This window comes from Thalassophryne amazonica, chromosome 15 (assembly GCF_902500255.1).
Source record: "Thalassophryne amazonica chromosome 15, fThaAma1.1, whole genome shotgun sequence".
In the NCBI taxonomy this organism is placed as follows: domain Eukaryota; kingdom Metazoa; phylum Chordata; class Actinopteri; order Batrachoidiformes; family Batrachoididae; genus Thalassophryne; species Thalassophryne amazonica.
Genome location: NC_047117.1, coordinates 39,609,737 through 39,637,523, shown reverse-complemented (window position 1 = coordinate 39,637,523; position 27,787 = coordinate 39,609,737). Strand labels below are relative to the sequence as shown.

Here is a 27,787-nt window from a genome sequence, read left to right as displayed (position 1 = left end):
TATGTTACCTATGCCATTTATCTTGTATAGGTAACATAATTATTAAATCCTTAAATAGGGGACACCTGATTCACACCTGTTTGTTCCACAAAATTGACGAACTCACTGACGGAATGCCTACTATTATTGTGAACACCCCCTTTTCTACTTTTTTTTTACTAATAGCCCAATTTCATAGCCTTAAGAGTGTGCGTATCATGAATGCTTGGTCTTGTTGGATTTGTGAGAATCTACTGGTACCTTGTTTCCCATGTAACAATAAGAAATATACTCAAAACCTGGATTAATCTTTTTAGTCACATAGCACTACTATTATTCTGAACACTACTGTAAGCCTATAACTTCTTCTGTGTTGTCTGGGTGTCTTGGTGGCTTTTCTCACTCTTCTTATTGCACAGTCACTCAAGTTTTGAGAACTGTCTACTCCATGCAGATTTACCATAGAGTGCCATACTGGTTCTATTTCAATATAATGTACCTATTTCATTCATACAGCACCAAATCACAACAAAGCTGCCTAAAGGTGCTTCACACAAGTAAAGTCTAACCTTACTATCCCCTAGAGCAAGCACACAGCAAACAGACAGGTGACAGTGATAAGGAAAAACTCCCTGTGATGATTTGAGGAAGAAGCCTCAAGCAGACCAGATGCAAAGGAGTGACCCTCTGCTTGGACCACGCTACCGACACACTTGACAATACAAATATAGAGGAAATATTCAGTCGCAGCTTTACCATCAGAGAGCCTCATCTGTTTGGAAAACTGGGGCTGTGTGTTTCTCCAGCTAAAATTTGTGTTGTATCAGGAAGACCACCTGGCATAAATCCTGTGCCAAATCCCAATGTAGATCTGAGCTGGAGCCCCACTCAAACTGACAAAAGAACAATTGTGGGCTTCATGATCATAGAGTTTAATATAATGGTATCTGGTCAGACTCCTGAGCAAAACTTTGAGCTTTGTTTCAATTTTTCATAACCATAACCATGACAGAGCAGTTTTCTTTCAAGTAGAAAACGTGCAGTAGGTTGTTAATGAAATTTTGTCTTGACAAGTCATGTCTGAAAATGAAAAAAAAAAAAAAATCTATCAAAATTAAGTGCAGGTTATGAACCAGATACTCAAAAGAAAATTGTTGCAAAGTGAACCTATCTACTAGTATAAGCAACAGGCTCATCATATTCCATAGCACCCTGTACTCAAGGTTCTTGAAATGGTGCAATATCTACACCTGGTGGACATTTATTATTTATGCAGGTACAAAAGAATTTCACCAAGAGTTCTATTCTGGTTATATTAGTTTTTCAAAAATTTCATAATGGACGCTGACAACAGATAAGGGAAAAATAGAGGTCACAACTTCTCACTTTCATATATGACAGTTTAACTCTTATTTTGAGAAGACTGCAGACATGATGGTTCATTTGATGAGTCTCTTTGCTGATCTAAACTCACATCCAGTGTCTGTGGATGTAGCCTGTCCTCCTCCAGGAGACCCCCTCTCTCAACTCCTCCCTCCTGTCCTACCCATCATGAACATGGCAATCATTACAAAGTGACACTGTGTATTGTTACTTTTATGTGTGTGTGTTTTAATTAACAAAAGAAAACAACAATACTATTGCCACACTTTCTCCAGTCACAAACATGATTTGAATATGGAGTAAAATAAAAAGAGAAATATGGAACAAGATTACTTCAGACAACATGATTCTCAACAAGTCCAACTATGTGGGAAAAACGGAACACACACAAAAAAGGACTTACCTGCTCTTTCTTTGTCAGGAACAGAAACAGTGTTCTGTAAAAGAGAAGATAAAGAGGTTTAGACTGCTTCATTAAAAAAAATCATGATATTTGATGGTGTCTTTTTGAAGATACAAAGAAAAAGTAAAAGATTTGCTAAGGGCTGCTTCACACATAGTGCAAAGTGTGGACAAATTGCACACTTAGTGCACATGATGCAGGAATCGTATGCAAACCATGTAATGTTGTCCCTGTCGCCAATGCCTCGTACACTTGTTGCTACAACTATTTGCGCACACAAGTGCCTGAAATACAGAGTGTGCACTGTGCAAACCCATTGCACCCTCTCGCGGCAGGTGCCGGTCAAATTCCAGGTGGCACACACGAACACCTAACACCACTCGCATGGGACTTAGAAAATGTGTGGTCAGTTGCACTCTTGGCATGACAGCAGACTGCAGACAATCACTGTCGTCCTGCTTGTCTAAGTTCCCCACGAGTGTGACTTTGCAAACACACACTGACACAAGGGTATGTGCACGCCACTCACGGGAGGCGTGGCTTCAGACAGACGCAGCTGTGGTGATCCTGGACATTCCAGCTACACAACACCTACTGTGTTTGGACAGTCATGGACTAACAACTGTCCAGTGTGAGGTGCGCGTGTCTGATTCCTGTGCGTACATGGACATAAATAAAAACATATATTACCGTGGTGGCGACAAGCTGCAGCAAGCAAGCATGCGCAAAGAGCGGACGCTGACAGCCCCCCAGGTTGAAACGGACCATCAGATCAGAACACGCAGTGGGCGATCTGACCATCACAACACCCACGTGAGCTCTGTTCCACATGATGCAGTGTCTGTGCTGTGGCATGAGATCCACAAGACACGCATGTCGGGCAGAACACGCGTGCGGCCAACTGGACGCACCTAACCAGTAGATGTGGACATGATCAGCGCACACTGCTTCTCATTCATGTCATTTTATGACTGTAGGTCTGTGACCATGAGTCATCACCAGAGGAACAGATGGATCATATTTGCATTGCTCACTTGATAAATGCGGTGTTTTTATGTGGTGTGTGATTTACATTTTTTTTTGTAATACTTCCATGTCCTTCCTGATATGAGGCAGCTTCTCACAACTTTCAAAGAGCAGCTCTGTAGCTTAGTGGTAAAGTCTCTGACTAGGAACCAGAGGTTTTGAAAGGCGTGGGTTCATGTCTCGGGTGGTGTGTTTTTTTCTTTTTTTTTTTATTCCACATAAGCAGCACGATGTGGTTCCACACGTACCAGCTATTTTATTTCTTCCACATAAGCGGTGCCATGTGGCAGTGTTCCTGCTTGAGAGACACCGAACTCTTGCACCGGGTTGTGCGGGCCTGTCCATTGGCGTGATGTTTCGTGCACTGATTTCAAACTGTTTTGTGCTGTTTCACGGTTTTCATCCAAACGCTGTCCACACTTCGCACTATGTGTGAAGGGGCCTTAAGGAAAGAGTCAGTATTGACAAACACCAAAAAAATAGATAAATAAATGTAGGAGGTTTTGTGGTTCAGTTGACTGGAATTACTGTTAGGATTAGAGATTCAGATTCCCATTGAGATCAAGACCCTCTTTTGCAAAGTAAACTTGGACAGTTATAAAGTTTCCGATTTACCTAACCTGCATGTCTTTAGATGTGGGAGGAAACCAAAGCACCCAGAGTGAACCCATGCAAACTTTACATAGAAAGGCCACAGGTGGGAATCAAACCCATGACCTTCTTGCTGTGGCGCAACAGTGCTAATCACTAATCCAATGTCCTGCCCACTATAATGTACTGGCACAATATATTTTATATAAAATGGTATGTCCTGAATTTTAACATTTCTTTTTGTTTTACAATGGGAACTCTACAACACAGAATAATGTAAAACGAGTAAAGTTAGAAAACTGAAATTCCCAATGAAATATGAGAAAATAAACAGAAAAAAATCAAATGAAAAAAGGCACACAAACTAAGGATTTATTCCACTAATTTAGGAATAAGAAATGTGACACCCCTAATTCAATCTATAATTTGTAAATCAGTTTTTACAAGAATGTCTGTAAGAAACAACCAATCACAATCACCATCCATATGTATATAGGTATTGGATGGCGACTTATAGACGAATATAGGACCAATATAGAAGCAATGAAGTAGGAAATGCATTTGTTTCCAGTAGGTGCTACTGCATTTAGACATCCAGACAGAGAGCAAGAGCTAGGGCCATGGGGAGCACTCCTGGACATACTAGCCCCTCTAGTGGAGTTCAACACCTCAGAGCCCACTTGGAAGGACGTTCAGGAGGTGGTAATAGCAGCCAGTGCCACCTCTGTTCCAGGTCCCAGTCAAGAACCCTACAAGGTGTACAAGCGCTGCCCAAATCTCCTTAAGGCCCTGTCACTCATAGCCAGACTGTGCAGGAAGCAGGCCAAGATGGTAAAAATGGTCATAATCCGGATGCAGTCGGGAGGAAAAGAGGCATGGTCAGCCGTGTCAGAACGCAGCCAGACTGCCTCGTCCACACCTGTCAGATCACATTCAAAGCATATGTAGACGACACAGATTGCTGTCAGATGGCCATGAAAGGCGCTGAAGACTGCCCGATCTCCAAATTTCTGGATGCAAACACGGGACCGGAGTGGCAGCACTCTGTTCTCCCTTTGCACAGGACCTATACTGGACATCAAAGAACAACCAACGTATGAACTGGACTCACACCATATGTGTCCATCAGTGCGGTCACCCGCTCCCATGTTTATGCCACCTTCAGAATATGTAAATTGCAATCAGATGGCGCTCAGACCTCCGTCTTTGGAAGGTGGTGCGAGTGATTTGGTGGTGAAGGGGGATAATCACAGAACAATGGAAACAGGTGGAGGATGTCTGGATACTCAAGGAGGAGAACTCAACTAGGCTGGAGCAGTTCCGATCCATCACACTCCTCAGTGTGGAGGGAAAGATCTTCTTTAGCATTCTTAACAGAATGGCAGGCTTCCTCCTAAAGAACAAGTGCATTTACACATCAGTACAGAAGGGCAGCATTCCTGGAGTCCCAGGGTGCCTCGAGCACACTGGACTGGTCACTCAGCTGATTAGGGAGACTCGTGAAGAGAAGGGAGACCTGTCAGTGCTTTACCTGGACCTAGCCAATGCATATGGGTCAATCCCCCACAAGCTGGTGGAAATCACCCTGGACCGACAGCATATATCCTATAAGATCAGGGGCCTTATCCTGAACTATTATGGGAACATCAGGCTGAGAGTGACATCAGGCAGTATAAAATCCAACTGGCATCGGCTTGAAAAAGGGATTATTACTGGCTGTACAATCTCAGTTATCCTGTTTGCTCTTGCCATGAGTATGTTGGTGAGGTTTCTTCCTGTTAAAAGGGAGTTTTTCCTTCCCACTGTAGCCAAGTGCTTGCTCACAGGGGGTCGTTTTGACCGTTGGGGTTTTACATAATTATTGTATGGCCTTACCTTACAATATAAAGCGCCTTGGGGCAACTGTTTGTTGTGATTTGGCGCTATATAAAAAAATTGATTGATTGATTGATTGAAAGCAGCTGAGATGGAGTACAGAGGCCCCCTGTCCAAGTCTGGGATTTGGCAGCCCCCATCAGAGCCTTTATGGATGATCTGATGGTCACCACTACATCAGTGCCTAGATGTAGGTGGATTCTCCAGGCCCTGGGAAGGCTCATCTGCTGGGCTAGGATAAGTTTTAAATCAACAAAATCTAGGTCCATGGTCCTTAAGAGAAGAAAAGTATGGGATAATTTTCACTTCTTTGTGGATGGCATGAGAATACCATCTATCACAGAGAAACCAGTCAAAAGCCTAGAGAAGGTCTTTGACTGCAGCCTCAGACATACAGCATTGGTTCAAGCTACTATCAAGAAGCTTGAATCCTGGTTGACTGAAGTAGACAAGTCTGGCCTACCTGGCAGGTTTAGAGCATGGTTATATCAACACGGCATTCTACTGCGCATCCTCTGGCCATTGTTGGTGTATGAGGTGACAATGTCTACAGTAGATACATAACTTGGAAACAAAGATCAGTTCCTACCTCTGTAGATGGCTGGGCTTGCCACGCAGTCTGGCAGGAGCAATAAACTCCAACTTTCCTTCCGTAGTCTAGAGGAGGAATTCAGGGTTTCTCGCACGAGAGAAGTATTAGTCTACCGTGACTCTAGTAACATCAGAGTTGCATCAGCAGACAATATGGTGAGGACTGGCAGGAAGTTCAGAGCTCAAGAGGTGCTGTAGCTGGTGTAGTCTCGGCTAAGATATAAGGCTCTGTTAGGTATGGTGGCCATCGGACGAGAAGGTCTGGGAGGCATCCCACAGTCACAGTACAATTTGGCCAGGGGCAAGGACAGATGGCGTCTAGTCCGAGAGGAGGTGTGAGCTGGTGTTGAAGATGTGAGGACCAGCAGGATGGTGACCTTGCAGCAGCAGGAGGCATCAACAAGGTGGGAAGGAGCACTGGAGAGGAGGTTGACCTAGAATGACATCTGGAAGGCAGGGTGCATAAAGTTCATGGTCTGAACTGTCTATGGCATGCTACTCAGCCCAGCAAACCTGCATGTTTGGGGAAAGAGTGACTCCCCAAGTTGTCCTTTTTGTCTGGGAAGAGGTTCACTGAAGCACATCCTGAGCAGCTGCCCAGCAGCTGTTTGTGAAGGCTGCTACCGTTGGTGCCATGACCAATTTCTGAAGACAGACCTCCACTGCAGTTGCCAACAACAAACACACCCACAGCCAGAGGTTAATACCCTTTGTGAAAGCCAGAGAGAAACCATGGTCATAGCCAACATCAGCGGTCAGCCTAGTCTCATCGGCATCAGATTGGGAACTTCAAGTTGACTTGGTAGGTAGCACAAGTTCCCAGAGTATGTAATATCAACCTCTTTGAGATCACACATGGTGCTTACATCTACTTCTTCTAAGCAAGTCCTCCTGTTGGAACTGACAGTCCCTTGGGAGGACTGCATAAAAGAGGCTAATGAGCAGAAGAGGCTCAAATACCATGAGCTCACAGAGGAATGCCAGAGGAGAGACTGGAAAGCCCGCTGTGAACTAGTAGAGGTGGGATGTCGAGGCTTTGCGGCCTGCTCCCTATGTAAGACCTATATCCTTCTTGGAATTACAGAAGGTGCAAAGAGGAAAGCCATCAGGTCCACCACAGAGGCTGCAGAGAGAGCTTCTAGGTGGATTTGGATCAAAAGGGCCGAGAAGTGGGCCAATGCTGATGGGACACAAGCTAGGGTCTGATCAGCTCTGTCTGGGTCACCTGAGGGATGGTGTCTGAAACACCTAAAGATCTCAGGAAACATCACTGATGATGTGCCCTAGCACATCCACAGATGTATCTACAAGTATATACAGTACACACAGACAGTTAAAAAAAATATATCAAAGGTTTAGGACTGGACCGTGATCATGCTTTTCCATCTATATCAGAAGCTCAAAACGCTCTACAATGATGCCTCGCATTCACACAGACACACTCAAACACTGATGTCAGGGTGCTGACATGCAAGGCACTCACTACACGCCGGGAGCAACTTAGGGATTAAGGACTTGCTCAAGGGTTCGTAGTGATTGTCCAGCCAGACTGGAGATTGACCCGAGGATTATGTGGCCTGAAGATCACCGTTTAACCACTAGACCATCACATCCCCCAAAGCTTGGAGTTGAGTTTGGGTTATGGATAGGGATAGGTTATGCTTAGGGTTTGGCTCTCTTCTATTGTTAATTTAGTTTGTTACTATTCCTCCTGATACAGTCTATCTCACACTCAGGGATGTCAAATAATTTAAATTCAGAAAGGAATTTACAGAGTGTATCTTTCACACTCAGTCTGTGTGATACACCAAAACAAATCACCAATGAAGAACTGTTATATCAAAGTACATATTGTGTGTTACTGTGGCTGAGTACAGAGTCCCTTTGCATGATCTGATGCAAACTTAGCGGATGATTTTTAGTGGATGGTTGATTTTCAAAGCAATTAACAGGGCAAGCAAAGGCTTAACACATTCAGTCAGCTCTGAAAGTTTGGGTTCTGATAGATAGGTGGAGACCAATGAGCCTTTTAATTTGAGCCATATAAGAAAATTTTAAACATGCGTAAATAAAGACAAATGGGCCAGCAGGCAGATTCCTTTATTCCTTTGTAAGACAAGTTTATAGCAGATACAGAACAGTCATAATTGTCACAGTTTCTTGGAATAATACATGTGATGTGTGTGTGTGTGTGTGTGTGTATGATGTGGGGGGGTGGGGGGGTCAGCAGTCCACTGGAATGCAGAGGTCTTTCTTTCCTCTGACTTTTGACCTATGGCTCCATGGCTGACCTCCAAACTGTGACCTATTTTAATCTACTCTCCCCTGGAATAGATTAGACACATAAGAGGACAAAGGTGTCGTCCAAATTTATTTTGTGCACCTCATCTCTCCTGCATTCCTTGCGCAAAGCATCTTTTCTCCTCATATTACAGATGATATAAGATATTGTACTTTTTTCTCTTTTTCTGGTTGATTAATTGGTTTAGTTATGTACTGTGTCTAATTTAATGACTATTTGAAAGTCACACATCAAAGCAGAGCTATATGTTGGGAAAGTGTAGTGACACGGACCCACAACAGGGGGCGTAAATGAACGGACAATGGAAGGAGTCAAATTATAACACTTTACTGGTGTGAATGTCACAACCAAACACAGCAGAATCAGAATGTGCAACAGTCAATTAATAAAAGGTGTCGTGTGGGCAGGCTCGACGATAGGAGACGCCCGTCTGGAAACGAACCGGAACCACACGATTTCCACCGCCACCTGAACCCGAGGAATACTGGAGCCGCCAAGTCCCGGAGTCCCCAGGTGGCCACCTTCCCGGCGTGTCGGATCTGGTACTGCTGGCAGAAAGCAAAAGACAGTCAAAGGGTGGGTGTGTGAACACCCAGTAACACTGGTGGGAATGCCACCTCCACCTCTCACTCAGCGCGTTGCAGCGGTCTCAGCTGAAAAGGAGCGCCGTCTTGCACAGCCTCCTCAAAAACGACCGGTTCTCCTGCAAACACTCACAATAAACAGATTTACAAAAGGCTGAGGATATTACCTCCAGATGAAGATGATATCTCGGCAGTTTGGTGGAGGTGTCTTCCTGCTTTTATACCAGATGTGTTGATTAGTGACAGCTGTCACGGATGATGGGTGACAGCTGTCACCACGGCTTGTTCCTGAGGCGGCAGCGCCCTCTCGTGCCTGAAGCCCGCACTTCAGGCAGGGCGCCTTCTGGTGGTGGGCCAGCAGTACCTCCTCTTCTGGCAGCCCACACAACAGGACCCCCCCCTCAACGGGCGCCTCCTGGCGCCCGACCAGGCTTGTCCGGGTGGCGACGATAGAAATCGGCCAGGAGGGCCGGGTCCAGGATGAAGCTCCTCTTCACCCAGGAGCGTTCTTCGGGTCCATACCCCTCCCAGTCCACCAAATACTGGAAAACCCGGCCCATTCGACGGACGTCCAAAAGCCGGCGAACTGTCCAAGCCGGCTCCCCGTCGATAATACGGGCAGGAGGCGGCGCCGGACCGGGTGCACAGAGGGGTGAGGTGTGATGCGGTTTTACCCTGGAGACATGAAAGACCGGATGGATCCGCAGTGAGGCCGGGAGTTGGAGCCTCACTGCGGTAGGACTGAGGACCTTGAGGATGGGGAAGGGTCCAATGAAGCGGTCCTTCAATTTGGGGGACTTGACCTGGAGAGGAATGTCCTTGGTGGAAAGCCACACCTCCTGCCCGGGCTGGTAAGTAGGGGCCGGGGACCGTCGACGGTCTGCATGGGCTTTAGCCCTCGTCCGGGCCCTCAACAAGGCCGAACGGGCGGTGCGCCACACCCGACGGCATCTCCGCAGGTGGGCCTGGACCGAGGGCACACCGACCTCTCCCTCCACCACAGGAAACAAAGGGAGCTGGTACCCCAGACACACCTCGAATGGGGAGAGGCCAGTGGCAGAGGACACCTGGCTGTTATGAGCGTACTCGATCCAAACCAGATGTTCACTCCAAGCCGTCGGGTGTGCGGAGGTCATGCACCTGAGGGCCTGCTCCAACTCCTGGTTGGCCCGTTCAACCTGTCCGTTAGTCTGCGGGTGATACCCAGACGAGAGGCTTACAGTGGCCCCCAGTTCCCGGCAGAAACTTCTCCACACCTGCGAGGAGAACTGGGGACCGCGATCCGAAACGATGTCTGTTGGTATCCCATGCAGCCGGACAACATGGTGGACGAGGAGATCCGCCGTCTCCTGGGCCGACGGGAGCTTCGGGAGGGCCACGAAGTGGGCCACCTTGGAGAAACGGTCCACTATCGTGAGGATGGTGGTGTGCCCCCGGGACGGCGGGAGGCCCGTGACAAAATCCAGACCGATGTGGGACCAGGGGCGGTGAGGCACAGGAAGTGGCTGTAGAAGTCCCTGTGCCTTCTGGTGGTCAGCCTTGCCCCTGGCGCAGGTGGTGCAGGCCTGGATGTAAGCCCGGACATCAGTCTCCAGGGACGCCCACCAGAAGCGCTGCCGGACCACTGCCACGGTCCTACGCACCCCTGGGTGGCAGGAGAGTTTGGACCCGTGACAGAAGTCCAGGACGGCAGCCCTGGCCTCTGGTGGGACGTATAGTCTGTTCGTCGGTCCTGTTCCGGGATCCGGGCTCCGTGCCAGGGCCTCCCGGACGGTCTTCTCCACGTCCCAGGTCAGATCAGCCACGATAGTGGACTCCGGGAGAATGGGTTCCGGTGGATCCGACAGCTCGGTCTTGACTTCCTGTTCATGCACCCGGGACAGGGCATCCGATCTTTGGTTTTTGGTCCCGGGGCGGTAGGTGATCCGGAAGTCAAAACGGCCGAAAAACAGTGACCAGCAGGCTTGCCTGGGGTTCAGTCGCTTGGCGGTCCTGATATACTCCAGGTTCCGGTGGTCAGTGAAAACCGTGAAAGGCACTGATGCTCCCTCCAGCAGGTGTCTCCACTCCTCAAGGGCCTCTTTCACCGCAAGGAGCTCTCGATTGCCCACGTCATAGTTCCGCTCTGCTGGGGTCAACCTGCGGGAAAAATAGGCACACGGGTGAAGAACCTTATCGGTTTCTCCGCTCTGGGATAGCACGGCTCCTATCCCCGAGTCAGAGGCGTCCACTTCAACCACGAACTGGCGACCAGGATCGGGCTGCACCAAGACCGGTGCAGTCGAGAACCGGCGTTTCAACTCTCTAAACGTGGCTTCGCACCGATCCGACCAGGTGAAGGGAACTTTTGGTGAGGTCAGGGCCGTCAGGGGGCTAACAACCTGACTATACCCCTTAATGAACCTCCTGTAGAAATTTGCAAAGCCGAGGAACTGTTGCAGCTTCCTACGGCTTGTCGGTTGGGGCCAGTCTCTCACCGCTGCGACCTTGGCCGGATCCGGGGCGACGGAGTTGGAGGAGATGATAAACCCCAGGAAGGACAAAGAAGTGCGGTGAAACTCACACTTCTCGCCCTTCACAAACAACCGGTTCTCCAACAACCGCTGCAGGACCTGACGTACATGCCGCACATGGGTCTCAGGGTCCGGAGAAAAGATGAGTATATCATCCAGATATACGAAGACGAATCGGTGCAGGAAGTCCCGCAAGACGTCATTAACCAAAGCTTGGAACGTCGCGGGGGCGTTAGTGAGGCCGAACGGCATGACCAGGTACTCAAAATGACCTAACGGGGTGTTAAATGCCGTCTTCCAGTCGTCTCCCTTCCGGATCCGAACTAGGTGGTATGCGTTCCTAAGATCCAACTTTGTGAAGATTTTGGCTCCATGCAGGGGGGTGAACACTGAATCCAACAAAGGCAACGGGTATCGGTTGCGAACCGTGATCTCGTTCAGCCCCCGATAATCAATGCATGGACGAAGACCGCCATCTTTTTTTCCCACGAAAAAGAAACCCGCTCCTATCGGAGAGGTGGAGTTACGGATCAGCCTGGCAGCTAAGGAGTCCCGGATGTAGGTCTCCATCGATTCGCGCTCAGGTCGGGAGAGGTTGTACAGCCTGCTGGACGGGAACTCCACGCCTGGCAACAAATCGATGGCACAATCATATGGACGGTGCGGGGGAAGAGTGAGTGCCCGATCCTTGCTAAAAACGTCAGCAAGATCGTGGTACTCAATCGGCACCGCCGACAGATTGGGGGTACTTGGACCTGCTCCTTCGCCTGGGAACCGGGAGGAACCGAGGATCCCAAACACCTCCGATGGCAGGTTTCGCTCCACTGTACCACCACCCCGGATGGCCAATCAATCCGGGGATTGTGTTTCAACATCACACGGGAGGTAGAAGGAGTCACAAAAAACTCAATCTCCTCCCTATGATTCCCTGACACTACCAGAGTTACTGGTGGTGTCTTGTGTGTGAGTAAAGGGAGTAGGGTGCCATCTAGTGCTCACACCTGCAATGGTGTAGGTAGCGCCACCAGAGGGAGCCCTACCTCCCTGGCCCATCTGCTGTCCAACAGATTCCCTTCTGACCCTGTGTCTACCAGTGCTGGGGCCTGAAGGGTTAAATCCCCACTAAGGATTGTAACTGGGAGTCGTGTGGCAATATGTGTGTGTCCCACGTGAAGTTTTTGGCCCACCCTAAGCCCAGTCTCTAGGGGCGGGCATTGGTGTTTAACCGTTCGCTCAATTGATGCTCCATTGAGCCACAAACAAAACACGCCCCGCGTGGAAACCTCCTCTGTCTATTAGGTGGTCTAAATGTGGCCCTGCTCGTGTCCATAGCTTCATCAGCGGGGGAGCTGTCGCCCCACGGGACGTAGAGGCCAGGGAGCGTGGGAAGGGCGGACCCTTCTCGGACTCGGAAGGAAGAGGGACGGCGCGCACCCGGCCACGTCCTTTGTCTCGTTCCCGACGGCATTCCTCCAACCGATTGTCTAACCGTATAACGAGATCAATAAGCCCATCTAATTCCCGCGGTTCATCCTTGGCCACTAGGTGCTCCTTTAGGACTGACGACAGTCCGTTTACAAAGGCGGCGCGGAGCGCAGCGTTATTCCAGCCGGACCTCGCAGCCGCGATGCGGAAGTCGATTGCATAAGCGGCTGCGCTCCGGCGTCCCTGTCTCATCGACAGCAGCACAGTTGAAGCGGTCTCTCCCCTGTTAGGGTGATCAAACACAGTTCTGAACTCCCTCACAAACCCAGTGTACGTGTGAAGGAGCCGTGAATTTTGCTCCCAAAGCGCTGTAGCCCAAGCGCGTGCCTCTCCCTGAAGCAGAGTGATCACATAAGCTATTTTGCTTGCGTCTGACGCATACATGACGGGACGTTGTGCGAAGACGAGCGAACACTGCATAAGAAAGTCCGCGCACGTCTCCACACAACCTCCGTACGGCTCAGGAGGGCTTATGTATGCTTCAGGGGATGGTGGGAGGGGTTGTTGGACCACCACTGGAACATTAATATCTAGCACAGGATCGACAGAAGGAGGAGCTGCAGCAGCGCCCTGAGCGCTCGCCGCCACTTGCGCGGAGAGAGCCTCCACCCTGCAGTTCAGGAGGATGTTTTGCTCGGCTATTTGATCCATTCGAGCTGTAAAGGCGGTGAGAATATGCTGTAGCTCACCAATCACGCCTCCTGCAGATGCCTACGCTCCCTGCTCTCCCATTGGTTGTTCAACAACCTGGTGACGCCCCTCGGAGTCCATGACGCTGGCCGAGATATCCTGTTGGGAAAGTGTAGTGACACGGACCCACAACAGGGGGCGTAAATGAACGGACAATGGAAGGAGTCAAATTATAACACTTTACTGGTGTGAATGTCACAACCAAACACAGCAGAATCAGAATGTGCAACAGTCAATTAATAAAAGGTGTCGTGTGGGCAGGCTCGACGATAGGAGACGCCCGTCTGGAAACGAACCGGAACCACACGATTTCCACCGCCACCTGAACCCGAGGAATACTGGAGCCGCCAAGTCCCGGAGTCCCCAGGTGGCCACCTTCCCAGCGTGTCGGATCTGGTACTGCTGGCAGAAAGCAAAAGACAGTCAAAGGGTGGGTGTGTGAACACCCAGTAACACTGGTGGGAATGCCACCTCCACCTCTCACTCAGCGCGTTGCAGCGGTCTCAGCTGAAAAGGAGCGCCGTCTTGCACAGCCTCCTCAAAAACGACCGGTTCTCCTGCAAACACTCACAATAAACAGATTTACAAAAGGCTGAGGATATTACCTCCAGATGAAGATGATATCTCGGCAGTTTGGTGGAGGTGTCTTCCTGCTTTTATACCAGATGTGTTGATTAGTGACAGCTGTCACGGATGATGGGTGACAGCTGTCACCATGGCTTGTTCCTGAGGCGGCAGCGCCCTCTCGTGCCTGAAGCCCGCACTTCAGGCAGGGCGCCTTCTGGTGGTGGGCCAGCAGTACCTCCTCTTCTGGCAGCCCACACAACACTATAGTTATCTAAAACCTCAATTTCATTTTTATTTTTATGAATGCTTTACATCAACATCATAAAGGTACAGTATTACCTGCATTATACATAATAACAAAAAACTCAAGCACACAAAAAGATAGATTTCAGGTTCTCACAGGTTTCCCAAATATTAAAATAGAATACAGAGCAATTTTTCAATGAGTCAACAAACCTGAATTCTGATTAACCAACAATTAACCTTTTCTTCTGTGGAAGGGCCCCTTCACACATAACACAAAAGACGCAGAAACTGTAAGACAATCTGCAAACCAAAAATGAAATGGAGAACCACAAAACATTCCACCTGCTGTCATGAGAAACGTACGCTCGGACAGGCCACACAGGCCGTGCATGCTTGCGTGCATGAACACAGTGCAAGCATGTGGAAAGTTGCACATACAGCAGCAAAGGAAAAAAAAAAAAAAACAATTTATAATACTTAGTTCCTGTTATAACGAGCGGATTTAGCCTCCGCCTAGACGTACACCAGGAAGTAATGTTTTACATGAATTACCTGATGCGCTCATCTCATGAAGAGTCAGCTCCCATGTAATGAAGAGTTGGCTCCCGTCTCAAGAAGAGCTGGGCTCTCAAGTCATGAACCAGTGGTGGGCAAAGCTAACCAAAAAGTTAGCTTCCATAACTGCTAATCAGCTAACTGAAAAAATTATCTTTTGTAACGCTAAACAACCAAAAAATTTATCGCAAGCTGCAGCTAATCGCTAACTTTAAAGATTGTCTCCGGGCACTCTCAGCTACTAACAAGCCCTTTTGACAGAATCAAATGTGATCACAAACCCAAACACAGCCAATGAATCAACGCTTCTGTGTTTGTGCTCCCTGCCCACGAAGCATCATTTACCTTAACAGCATACAGCGGTCCAGCCATGAGGCAGACATCTTGAAAGGGTAAGCAGGTTTGACTTATGGTTTTGATTTATAAATCAAATTAATCCAGATAGAATAACTACATTAATGTCAACTCTGTAATTTGTACAAAGTGAAAATATAACACATATCTTTTAATTTTTAAATAATGCACTAATTCTGAAGTTTTGAACACAACACACACAAATGTCCAAAGGGATTATGGGTAAACTGAGCCTTTGCTCAAAATGGATGATTCATTCATTCTATGTAAAAAGCAACACGTTAATGTAACGTGTGTGTTGTGTTTACAAATAAATGTGCTTTTGTAAAACATGTCATTATTTCATTTGTAAAAAAAAGCATTTGCAAACCCATAAAGGTTTTGCAAATGCCTTTTTTTTAAACCACAGGATATAACTGAAGGGATAGAACCAGGCACCAGTAGATGGCAGTGTTCTATGTATTTTGACCCATCTACTGAGTTGGGTATGGCACACAGTTGTCAACCTGAATCACAACTCAACAGACTTTTTGGAATTGCAAATGCCTTCTTTTTGTTTTGTTTATGTTTTTTTTATAAAAAATATTTTACAAAAGCACATTTATTTGTAAACACCAACACAAATGTTACATTAATTTGTATTGGTTTTTACATAGAATGAATGAATCAAACAACGTGAGCGGAGCCTCAGTTTACCCATAATCCCTTTGGGCATCTGTGTACGTTATGTTCAAAACTTCAGAATTAGTGCATTATTTTATGTGTTATATTTTCACTTTCTAAAATGACAGAGCTGACATTGATGTAGTTATTCTATCCGGATAAATTTGATTTATAAATCAAAAACATAAGTCAAACCTGCTTTCCTTTTCAAGACGTCGGCCTCACAGCTGGACTGCTGTATGCTGTTAAGGCCAGGTTCACATGGCAGGATCTTAAAATTATCTTTAGGTTTCCAAAACCTGAAAGACCACACACGTGAAGATAAAAAATCATAGCTCTAACAGGTTTGGTCATACAGTGTGTGGTGTGCAGCCACACAATAAGGACAACACCACACACGAACAGATTTCACACACGAACATTCACAGCTCAGACAGGAAATCTCGCAAAATCTCTCGAGATTAAACGTGACTTCAGAGTAAACAAACGGAGGTACCTTGTGGACTATTTAAAACAATACAAAAAGAAAAAGAAAAGGTGTTCTTTAAAGGAGTGGAGACAGCGTGACCACCGGACTTTCTGGTAAGTCAGAACAGCTGTTTTGATTTTATTTTACGCGAGGTGACGTCCGTCACCTTGCTTTCTGATTGGCTGCACGTCACATTCGGCAGGCTGCGTGCTCGTTTGTGGTCGGAGGACACAACACATGCTGCGATATCGGGCCAAAAAAATCCCCGACTTGCAATCGGAGCGCCCCTGACGTCCTTCCGAGCAGATCAGAGCACTCTAAATACACCACACACGAAAGGAATATCTGATAAGATTATCTTTAGCGTCATCACAATTGTCAGGGCATCCTTAAGATTGTCAGAAGGGGAAGATTGGTTCCGATATCGGCCTAATTATCCTACCATGTAAACCCGGCCTAAGGAAAATGACCTTTATTGTGGCAGTCTGGTGGTCAAGTCCCTTTTGCTGGGATTGAGTTAGGCTCAGCTCCTCTCACCTGCCTCATTGCTGCAAAATACACAGCAGATAAAAGCCAACAGGGTTTAAAAAATGATTTCACTGTTACTAACCATGTAAAAAACTGTTAGTGGTCTAAAAGTTATCAGAACTAAATCTATTGGAAGCTAATTGGTCCGCTGATGGTTTTTGAAGTTAGCTGAAAAGCTAATCTGCTAACAAAAAAGTTAGCTTTGCTAATTAGTGATTAGCAGAACTGTGCCCACCACTGTCGTGAACACATCAGCAGTGATCTGTTTTAATTATTACAAATTGGGGAAATCCTGCAGTGACACGCGCCTCGCTGGGGCATCCTGTGAGGTGATTTCCTGCATGGCACGATATTCAGCAGCTTTGTAGTGTGCTGATGTTATGTTCAGCTGGTGCAATATGTTTTAATTTATTCCCATGCAAGGACACCATGCCGACATCCACGCTTTGCACTGTAGTTGTGCGACTTCATATCTTACAAGCCAATACAGGTGTTCCCGAGCTGTTACTTGCGAGTACAGATATCAGAACAGCTACATGTCGCAGGAGGACACACCCACTTCTGTCAGCGGGCCTTGGCAGGTCACAGAAAAAAAGGCTCACTCTTTTGTTCTCTGATTTTAATATAATGTATGTATTTGTATGTGTTTGTCCTGCATCTGTCTGTTGTCTGTGTTGTAATGTAACACCTTGCGTGCATGGTCACGTCCAGCTGTCAGTCACTCGGCGGTCAGCTGACATGCATTGTATGTCTTCAGCAAAGCATGTGATCACACAAGAATGAGTTCACACCTTCACCCTCGTGTTTTATTTAATTTCCACTCTTTCTGTCTGTCAAGTAAACTACAGTTTACGTGGTGGAAGTGACATCAGCCAGCAGCTTCACACTGTGCAGTGCACTCAGACACTGGCTGGTCCTCATGAGGGTGTGAGCGCCCACACACACATATGCACTCCATGTTCTCCAGCTGAGGTGCAGGACACAGAGGTCCGCTGATCCAGCACCAGACTCCGGGACCTTCAGCCCCAGCTGACAATGATGGATTCATGGTGTATGTGGGTGATTCTTTAACTACGGGCACTATTGGCCTTGTAAATGTAATTTCCACCACACCATTGCCTTACAATATAAAGCGCCTTGGGGCAACTATTTGTTGTGATTTGGCGCTATATACATGTGCTCTGATGTCACTGTTTATCTCCATAGAAACTACCCAAACAATCTTTCATACAAACTGTTTAGGGACATTACAGTGCTGTGGTGGAAATTACGGCAATAGTGTGGGACAACTACATTTTGTTTAAAAAAAAATCACAACAGTTGTATGACATTGAATACCCCAATTATGTTTTGATTATTTTACTGATATTTTATTCAGAGATATTTTAAAATATTAGAATAAACGTTTCTTTACCATTCATTTCATACCATTCATGGGACAAGCACAAAACGGCAATATTTGCATATAATGATGCTGAAAAAAGGTGAAAAAGTCATCATAGACTGCTAGAACAAATTTCTTAACACACTTTCATTGTAAAGATAACTACAAAAGTGTGAAATTTCCCCTTTTTTTCTGTTTTTCATACAATATGATCAAAGGACATAAGTGCCTGTAGTCTAAGAATCACCCATGTGTGTGTATAAGTGTGTGTGTGTGGAGGGGGGGACACACTCCACAAGCTATTTGTGTTGCTAGGTTACGCCACTTTTGTGTGGCACTTGTACACTTGTCACAGACAGGTTGAATGTGATCACCTGTTGTCTACTATCGTACCAGGTGCGTGAAAAGCCCCGCCTTTTCTAGGTGTGCAGCGAGCGGTGTTAGATGTTCGTGTGTGACACCTGGAATTTGGCCGACACTTGCTGAGAGAGATATCGAATGAGCACACACAGGGCGCTTGCTGTCTTTCGGCCGTTTGTGTGCGTGAATGTTGTGGCGACAGCTGTACGGGGCATTTGAGGCAGCTCCAATTTTTCAAGAGTGACATGCAATTTGTCCTTCATGCGCTAGTCGGCTTCAATTGTGTGATGTGTGAAGGAGCCATAAACAAATCAATCAATCAATCAATTTTATTTATATAGCGCCAAATCACAACAAACAGTTGCCCCAAGGCGCCTAAAAAGACACTGAACATCTCATTCCACACTAAACACACCCTCATCCTGTTCATTTGTTAATTATCTTTTATCTCCTTCAGACAAGTATAAGAAAGAAAGACTCTATGCAAATAAGGGGCATTTAGGGCTTATAATGTCCCATCAAGATTTTGAGTTGTACCGATGACAGAAATGGATGTTATCTGTTTGTAAAGAGAAGAACACTGGAATTACTAGTGTGCTAGGACAAGTTTGATATAGTTGAGCCACAGTAATACGAGGTCTGTCAATAAAGTATAGGTCCTTTTTATTTTTTTCAAAAACTATATGGATTTCATTCATATGTTTTTATGTCAGACATGCTTGAACCCTCGTGCGCATGCGTGAGTTTTTCCACGCCTGTCGGTGACGTCATTCGCCTGTGAGCACTCCTTGTGGGAGGAGTCGTCCAGCCCCTCGTCGGAATTCCTTTGTCTGAGAAGTTGCTGAGAGACTGGCGCGTTGTTTGATCAAAATTTTTTCTAAACCTGTGAGACACATCGAAGTGGACACGGTTTGAAAAATTAAGCTGGTTTTCAGTGAAAATTTTAACGGCTGATGAGAGATTTTGAGGTGATTCTGTCGCTTTAAGGACTTCCCACGGTGCGAGACGTCGCTCAGCGCTCTCAGCCGCCGTCGTCAGCCTGTTCAAGCTGACAACCTCCACATTTCAGGCTCTATTGATCCAGGACGTCGTGAGAGAACAGAGAAGTTTCAGAAGAAGTCGGTTTCAGCATTTTATCCGGATATTCCACTGTTAAAGGAGATTTTTTTTAATGAAAGACGTGCGGACGCAGCCGCCGCGACGCTCCGTCACAGGAAAAACACCTCTGTTGGAAGCCTTAAGGACAAGTTGGAACATGTCCTGCTGTTAAACAATTTCTCATATACTCACTCCACTGAAAGCCATCAAAAGCCACCTGGATTTTACAAATGGTTATCAACACGGAGGTGTTTTTCCTGTGCCGCCGCACCGCGTCGGCTGCGTCCCGACGCGCAAACCTGTCCGCACGTCTTTCATTAAAAAAAATCTCCTTTAACAGTGGAATATCCAGATAAAATGCTGAAACCGACTTCTTCTGAAACTTCTCTGTTCTCTCACGACGTCCTGGATCAATAGAGCCTGAAATGTGGAGGTTTTCAGCTTGAACAGGCTGACGACGGTGGCTGAGAGCGCTGCGCGACGTCTCGCACTGTGGGAAGTCCTTAAAGCGACAGAATCACCTCAAAATTTCTCATCAGCTGTTAAAATTTTCACCGAAAACCAGCTTAATTTTTCGAACCGTGTCCACTTCGATGTGTCTCACAGGTTTAGAAAAAATTTTGATCAAACAACGCGCCAGTCTCTCAGCAACTTCTCAGACAAAGGAATTCCGACGAGGGGCTGGACGACTCCTCCTACAAGGAGTGCTCACAGGAGAATGACGTCATCGACAGGCGTGGAAAAACTCACGCATGCGCACGAGGGTTCAAGCATGTCTGACGTAAAAACATATGAATGAAATCCATATAGTTTTTGAAAAAAATAAAAAGGACCTATACTTTATTGACAGCCCTCATACATCCAAGTAGGTCAAGTCAGGTCAACTGGACTTTATTCATTTCATGTTTCACTCTTCTCACAGAAAAGCTTCATTAGCAGTCTTGCATTGGGTAATTGAAGGTCCTATTGGGTCACAGTGACCATGGATAATTATTTGAGTTGCTCACCACCCCAACTAGAACAGCACAAGTTTTTCTGCGAGAAGATCAAAACATTTTCACGGAAATTAAGGTCAGTTGATGGGACTCAACCGACATGGATTTCATGATGTGGATGAACTAGAATGGTCCCAAATAAAGAACACCCGGAATAAGAAAAAGTTGCAGTTGAATGACTGGTTGCTTGGGGCTGGCTCCAGAAAGCAGCAAGTTGCCATTGCTCATGTTAAAATGTTCGACTTTAGAAGAAAAAATAAACATGTTTGTAGCCTTGTACAAAAAATTGTCTTGGTCTCTGTAGCTAGTTTCTCCCTCCTTGACAACTGTACTGTGGTTTAACATATTTTCAACCATAAAGTTAATTAGGGGTAATAATTAGGGGTGTGGTTGCTTTGAGTGACAGGTGTGCTGAGGGTTGTGTTCAGAGCGCTGCTTGCTCAGAGGTGATTGTGGAGGGCTGTGTTTGTTGTTTTGAGAATTTTATTAGAAGTATCTGGAATAATATGGTTTATTGTGTGGTGAAATGTCCTAATGAATCTTCTAAGATGTCTGTGCTGCAGTTTTTGCTGAGAGTGAAATTACTACATGATTTATTTTTGAATGCTAACAGTGTTAGCACTTTTAGCAGCCATTAGTTCCTTCATGATATTAGGTCTCATTAAGCCCATGATTATTTAGGAAAAAAGCAGGCCACCTTTGTTACTGACTACAACAAAGCAAACTGTTATGAGAACCATCACTCAATCCCTAAAAAGTATGATTAAATAAACACCTGAACCAAGGTTAGCCTCTTAGCTTAGCTGGTTCAGACCTGAAGATGGGAGTGTGTTCAAGCTGCATTTGTCCCACCCAGCTCATACATGTTAATGAACATGCTCCACCTCTTTATCCATTTATGGGTTCATCATCTTGCAGGCAGAGCAAGTGGTGCCAACATGGCAACGCCCAGAGTACCAATTTTGGGCTTCTATGGCTCTTCAAGGTCCTTATCAAAAACCTACTGGTGACATTGTGCAGGGTTTATCCAGTATATATATATATATATATATATATATATATATATATATATATATACATACATACACACACACACACACACACACACACACACACACACACACACACACACACACACACACACACACACACACATTCTATGAGCTGTACCAAGAGAATCCTCAACTTCTAAGTTCTGGTGAGCCAAAATTCCAAAGTTAAGCACCACTTGTGACTATGAAAATCTATTCCCAGAACTGCCACTTCATCTGCTTCCTAATGGCTACCTGAGCAAGCATTACTGTGTTTATGAGAATGTGTTCTGGCACAAACAGATGCAAGCATGACAACATAATGTCTCCAGTACTATGTTCAGTGTGACGGGACACAAAAATCTAAATATGGGCCTTTTGTTCTTTATCAATGGATCTCCTATGCAGACTGAACAACAACCACATGTGATAGTCTGCTGATGGTGACTCATCAGCTGCACTGACTGCTCACACAATTTGTTTTTGTTTTGGTTTTTGTTGTTTTTTTTGCTATGACACTGACTGATTAACAGCAGATAAAGTGTTGTGTTGGTCCCAGTCTGTCTCACTCAGATCTTTCATAAGAGTTTGAGTGTGCTGTGCTTACATACCACCTGTGAAATCCATCCACCTCAATCACACAGCAAAATCTGCCATGCTGTGTTTGTGTGTGCACGTAACATATATGCATGCATGACTGCACATGCACGGTGGGTAAAATCAGCGTTCAATCATGGTGTTTTAGGTGCACACATAAATATCTCTCTGTAACCTGAAAATTTATTGCAAAATAATGATGAATGCACCAGGAAATAGCTACAGTCAAAGACACACACTCACCTGGGTGTTATTAAATGGCCACCACAAACAGACCACCACAACACTGAAGTGACATCACACAAAGAATTATATTTGCTGCAATTTCATATGTTGGGCTCATATAATATTAGTTTTGCTCTTTTGCCCACAAGAGTGTCTGCACTGCATGCTACAGAACCCTCAAACTGTTAGAACCCGAGCTTCAGGAACACATACCAGGCGTGGCTTTGTGAAACTGAGTATTTATCCATCATGAATGCTGCTTCAAATCCTACGCCATGATCAGAGCCTCTGTGCTGTCCTTTAGGCTGTTCATTATCACCATAGTGTAGGGGTGGCCAAGTTCGGTCCTCGAGAGCCACCTTCTTTACACTCTTAGTTGTCTCCCTGCTCCAACACACCTGAATCCAATGAAAGACTCGTTAGCAGACTTTTAATGAGCCTTTCATTGGATTCAGGCTTAAATTTTCATTGTTATGCAGATGATACCCAGCTTTATCTATCCATGAAGCCAGAGGACATACACCGATTAGCTAAACTGCAGGATTGTCTTACAGACATAAAGACATGGATGACCACTAATTTCCTGCTTTTAAACTCAGATAAAACTGAAGTTATTGTACTTGGCCCCACAAATCTTAGAAACATGGTGTCTAACCAGATCCTTACTCTGGATGGCATTACCCTGACCTCTAGTAATACTGTGAGAAATCTGAGTCATTTTTGATCAGGATATGTCCTTCAATGCTTATATTAAGCAAATATGTAGGACTGCTTTTTTGCATTTGCGCAATATTTCTAAAATTAGAAAGGTCTTGTCTCAGAGTGATGCTGAAAAACTAATTCATGCATTTATTTCTTCTAGGCTGGACTGTTGTAATTCATTATTATCAGGTTGTCCTAAAGGTTCCCTGAAAAGCCTTCAGTTAATTCAAAATGCCGCAGCTAGAGTACTGACGGGGACTAGAAGGAGAGAGCGTATCTCACCCATATTGGCCTCTTTTCATTGGCTTCCTGTTAATTCTAGAATAGAATTTAAAATTATTCTTCTTACTTATAAGGTTTTGAATAATCAGGTCCCATCTTATCTTAGGGACCTCACAGTACCATATCACCCCAATAGAGCGCTTCACTCTCAGACTGCAGGCTTACTTGTAGTTCCTAGGGTTTTTAAGAGTAGAATGGGAGGCAGAGCCTTCAGCTTTCAGGCTCCTCTCCTCTGGAACCAGCTCCCAATTCGGATCAGGGAGACAGACACCCTCTCTACTTTTAAGATTAGGCTTAAAACTTTCCTTTTTGCTAAAGCTTATAGTTAGGGCTGGATCAGGTGACCCTGAACCATCCCTTAGTTATGCCGCTATAGACTTAGACTGGGGGGTTCCCATGATGCACTGAGTGTTTATTTCTCTTTTTGCTCTGTATGCACCACTCTGCATTTAATCATTAGTGATTGATCTCTGCTCCCCTCCACAGCATGTCTTTTTCCTGGTTCTCTCCCTCAGCCCCTCCCTGAGCCTGGTTCTGCTGGAGGTTTCTTCCTGTTAAAAGGGAGTTTTTCCTTCCCACTGTCGCCAAGTGCTTGCTCACAGGGGGTCGTTTTGACCGTTGGGGTTTTTCCGTAATTATTGTATGGCTTTGCCTTACAATATAAAGCGCCTTGGGGCAACTGTTTGTTGTGATTTGGCGCTATATAAATAAAATTTAATTGAATTCAGGTGTGTTGGAGCAGAGAGACACCTAAGAGTGTCAGGAAGGTGGCTCTCGAGGACCGAACTTGGCCACCCCTGGTCCAGTGGTTAAGTGTTGGGCTTCAGACCAGTGGATCCTTGGGTCAAAACCCAGCCAGTCTGGAAAATCAATGAGGAACCTTGGGCAAGGTCCTTAATCCCCTAGTTGCTCCTGGTGTGTAGTGAACACCTTGCATGACAGCACCCTGAGACTGGTGTATGAGTGTGTCTGTGTGAATGGATGAATGAGGCATAATTGCAAAGCACTCTGAGCTTCTGATGCAGATGGAAAAGCTCAATATAAATGCAGTCCCTTTACCATCTGTCTTCAGCTGCCTGAGGCATTCTTGTAGCATCTGATCTCAGGGGGCCATCTTTCTGATGTATTCATGGATGCTCCTAGTCTTATCCTGGATTGTGGCTCTGGCACTCACTCATCCTCGCCCAGTGGTGGGCACAGATAACCAAAAAATTAACTTCGATAACAGATAATCAGATAACTGAAAAGTTATCTTTGATAAAGATAAAACGATAAACCACCCAAAAATGTATTGGAAGTTACAGATAACCGATAAATTCCAGTATTGTTTCTGGTACATTTGCAACTAGTAATAAACTGAATTTGAGTTTTAACTCCACGATTGCTTCTGGTAGCATCAAAAGCAACAACAGACCGAACAATGAGCCAGCACTTCTGTCTTTGAACATCTTGCCTCCTGCTGGAAGCTCTTGTTTACTACATGCTTTCCAGCACAGACACCAGCTAGGAGCAGCCACAAAGCCCTGCTCTCTACCTAATCACAATGCTCCTGTCAAGCGGAGGTCTTGAAAAATAAAGCAGTACTGACTTATGGTTTTGATTTATAAATAAAATTAATACCAGTAGAATAACTCCATTAATGTCAATTCCGTCATTTGTACAAAGTTAAAATATAACATATATCTTTTAATGTTGAATAATGCACTAATTCTGGGGCGACCAGTTCTCCTTTGCCTACAGGGGATAGAGCGTTTTTTTTTTTTTTCTTAAAATAACTCTTCTCTGTTTTGCAGAGGGTAGAACTACATATCAGCTACGAAACATTTAACAGGTAGGTGCTCAACTGATTTTAAGTTTTATAAGTATTTGTAGCTGTTCAGCATTATTTACCAGTTATCGGACAAAAATTTATCGCAAGATAATTAGTCCGATAATGGGTTTTAAAGTTATCTAAAAAGATAATCCGATAATGAAAACATTATCTTCGATAATTATCAGTTGTCGGATTATCGGAACTGTGCCACCATCCTTGGCCTGTGTGTGTGTGTGTGTGTGTGTAACCATGAAAACTCACTAACTCACTCACATAACGTGATGGTGACAGGCTAATATTAGCATGAAAACATGCTAGTGTTACATACTAACAGGTGTCACATAACATGATGTTAACAGGCCAATATTAGCATGAAAACATGCTAGTGTTACATACTAACAGGTGTCACATAACAATTAGGGTTACCACCCGTCCCTTAAAATACAGAATTGCACTTTATTTGACAATAAATTGTTGCCTCCCGTATTGAATCAACTTCTTCCGTATTTTCATAAATATCACTCACACACTCCTCAAAACAGCATAATGAACAAAACAAAACAGATGCCAATGTCATCTCTGTACCTCCTGTCCTGTAGCGAGGACCCGATGCGAGGTACAGTGGCTTGACCTCAGACTTTCACGTGTGCATCACCATGTGCCCACCTTTCTGGTCCTGTCACAGGTTGCCTGGTTGCCTGGCATGTCTACGTACACCCGAAACTCCACCACATCCAAAGGAGCAAAAACGTTTGCAATTGTACAGACATGAGTGGGAAGAGGACTTTGAACCCCTGGCTTGACAGCGTTAGTGGCAAGTCAAACTGAAGGTATTTTTATTTTTTATTTCCTCTTAAAAATGTCCTCATTTTAAAGATTAAAATTATTGGTCTGTTTTCCTTAATGTTTACGTTTATTATTGCACACGTCAGTGACTGCAGTTTATCATTAAAGCACTTAAAGCTTTAAATATGACTAAATGGTTTTTTTTTTATTAAATACAGTGGTCCCTCGCTATAACACCTTTCGTGGCCTCGCAGTTTTGCAGATTTTTTTTTGTGCAATTTTGCATGCTTCTTTTTTTTTTTTAAACAGTGCATTGTGTTCTACGTCCTTATCAGGTGGGCTGGTCGCGGCACCGGTCAGCATCACCGCGATTGCTGTCACTGCCTCTGATGCGCTTAATGAGTCTGTTTGGTAAACGCCACAGCGGGCCACTCCCCCCGCCCCCCTCTCTGCTTTGCGGAGCTGCGGCCAACTCTGGCAACAGGTCCAGAGACTATGCTCGCTGTTTTGATTCGGAGCACTCCGGCAGCCCGCAAGGATAGATTTCTTGTGGAAAAATCCACAGCGCCGCAGGGTCTCAGTAACCACAGCCGCAGAGCTCCATGGCCATGACTTGGATTCTTTGCGGGTCCTGCATCCGTACCCTTGGAGGCAGTGAGCGAAGGGAGAGCATGTGCATTGTGTTCTCTGTGTGTCTGTTTATAATCTTCTCACCCAGAAGAAAAAAAGAGAGTGTTTACACAAGAGAGAAAAGTGAGAAAATTTTAATGCCTGTTTGAGAAAAGTGTATAAAGTGTGTAGTGAGGGGTTTTACAGCCTTAAAACATCTATAATAATTGTAAAAAAATAACGCTGACTACTTCACGGATTTTGCCTATTGTGGATTATTTTTAGAACGTAACTCCCGCGATAAACGAGGGACCACTGTATACCACTCCTTGGGTAGTGGTAGTGGCCCTGAGGAGCCGTGTTGAGTGCCCTTTTTTTCATTTCTGAAAGGTAGCAACCCTAATAACAATACTGATGGGCTAAAGTTTGCAGGAAAAGTCACAAATGTGACTTTTCCTGCAAACGTTGGGCAAGCGATGCTAACGGCTGTCACATAACACGTTGCTAACAGGCTAACATTACCATGTGCCTCCAATCAATCAATCAATCAACTTTTTTCTTATATAGCGCCAAATCACAACAAACAGTTGCCCCAAGGCGCTCCATATTGTAAGGCAAGGCCATACAATAATTATGAAAAACCCCAACGGTCAAAATGACCCCCTATGAGCAAGCACTTGGCCACAGTGGGAAGGAAAAACTCCCTTTTAACAGGAAGAAACCTCCAGCAGAACCAGGCTCAGGGAGGGGCAGTCTTCTGCTGAGACTGGTTGGGGCTGAGGGAAAAAACCAGGAAAAAGACATGCCGTGAAGGGGGCAGAGATCGATCACTAATGATTAAATGCAGAGTGATGCATACGGAGCAAAAAGAGAAAGAAACAGTGCATCATGGGAACCCCCCCACAATCTACGTCTAAAGCAGCATAACCAAGGGATGGTCCAGGGTCACCCGATCCAGCCCTAACTATAAGCCTTAGCGAAAAGGAAAGTTGTAAGCCTAATCTTAAAAGTAGAGAGGGTATCTGTCTCCCTGATCTGAATTGGGAGCTGGTTCCACAGGAGAGGAGCCTGAAAGCTGAAGGCTCTGCCTCCCATTCTACT

The 27,787-nt window shown here is 45.6% G+C and overlaps 1 protein-coding gene across 1 annotated transcript in view; it reads right to left on the bottom strand.

Annotated features, from left to right (window-relative positions):
* The window catches only part of dlc1 (DLC1 Rho GTPase activating protein), a 338,881-nt gene that overhangs the window by 198,719 nt on the left and 112,375 nt on the right, over window positions 1–27,787 (bottom strand). Inside the window, exon 4 of the mRNA XM_034187341.1 lies at window positions 1,766–1,799. Coding sequence (XP_034043232.1) covers window positions 1,766–1,799 — 34 coding nt within the window. The remainder of the gene's footprint in view (window positions 1–1,765; window positions 1,800–27,787) is intronic.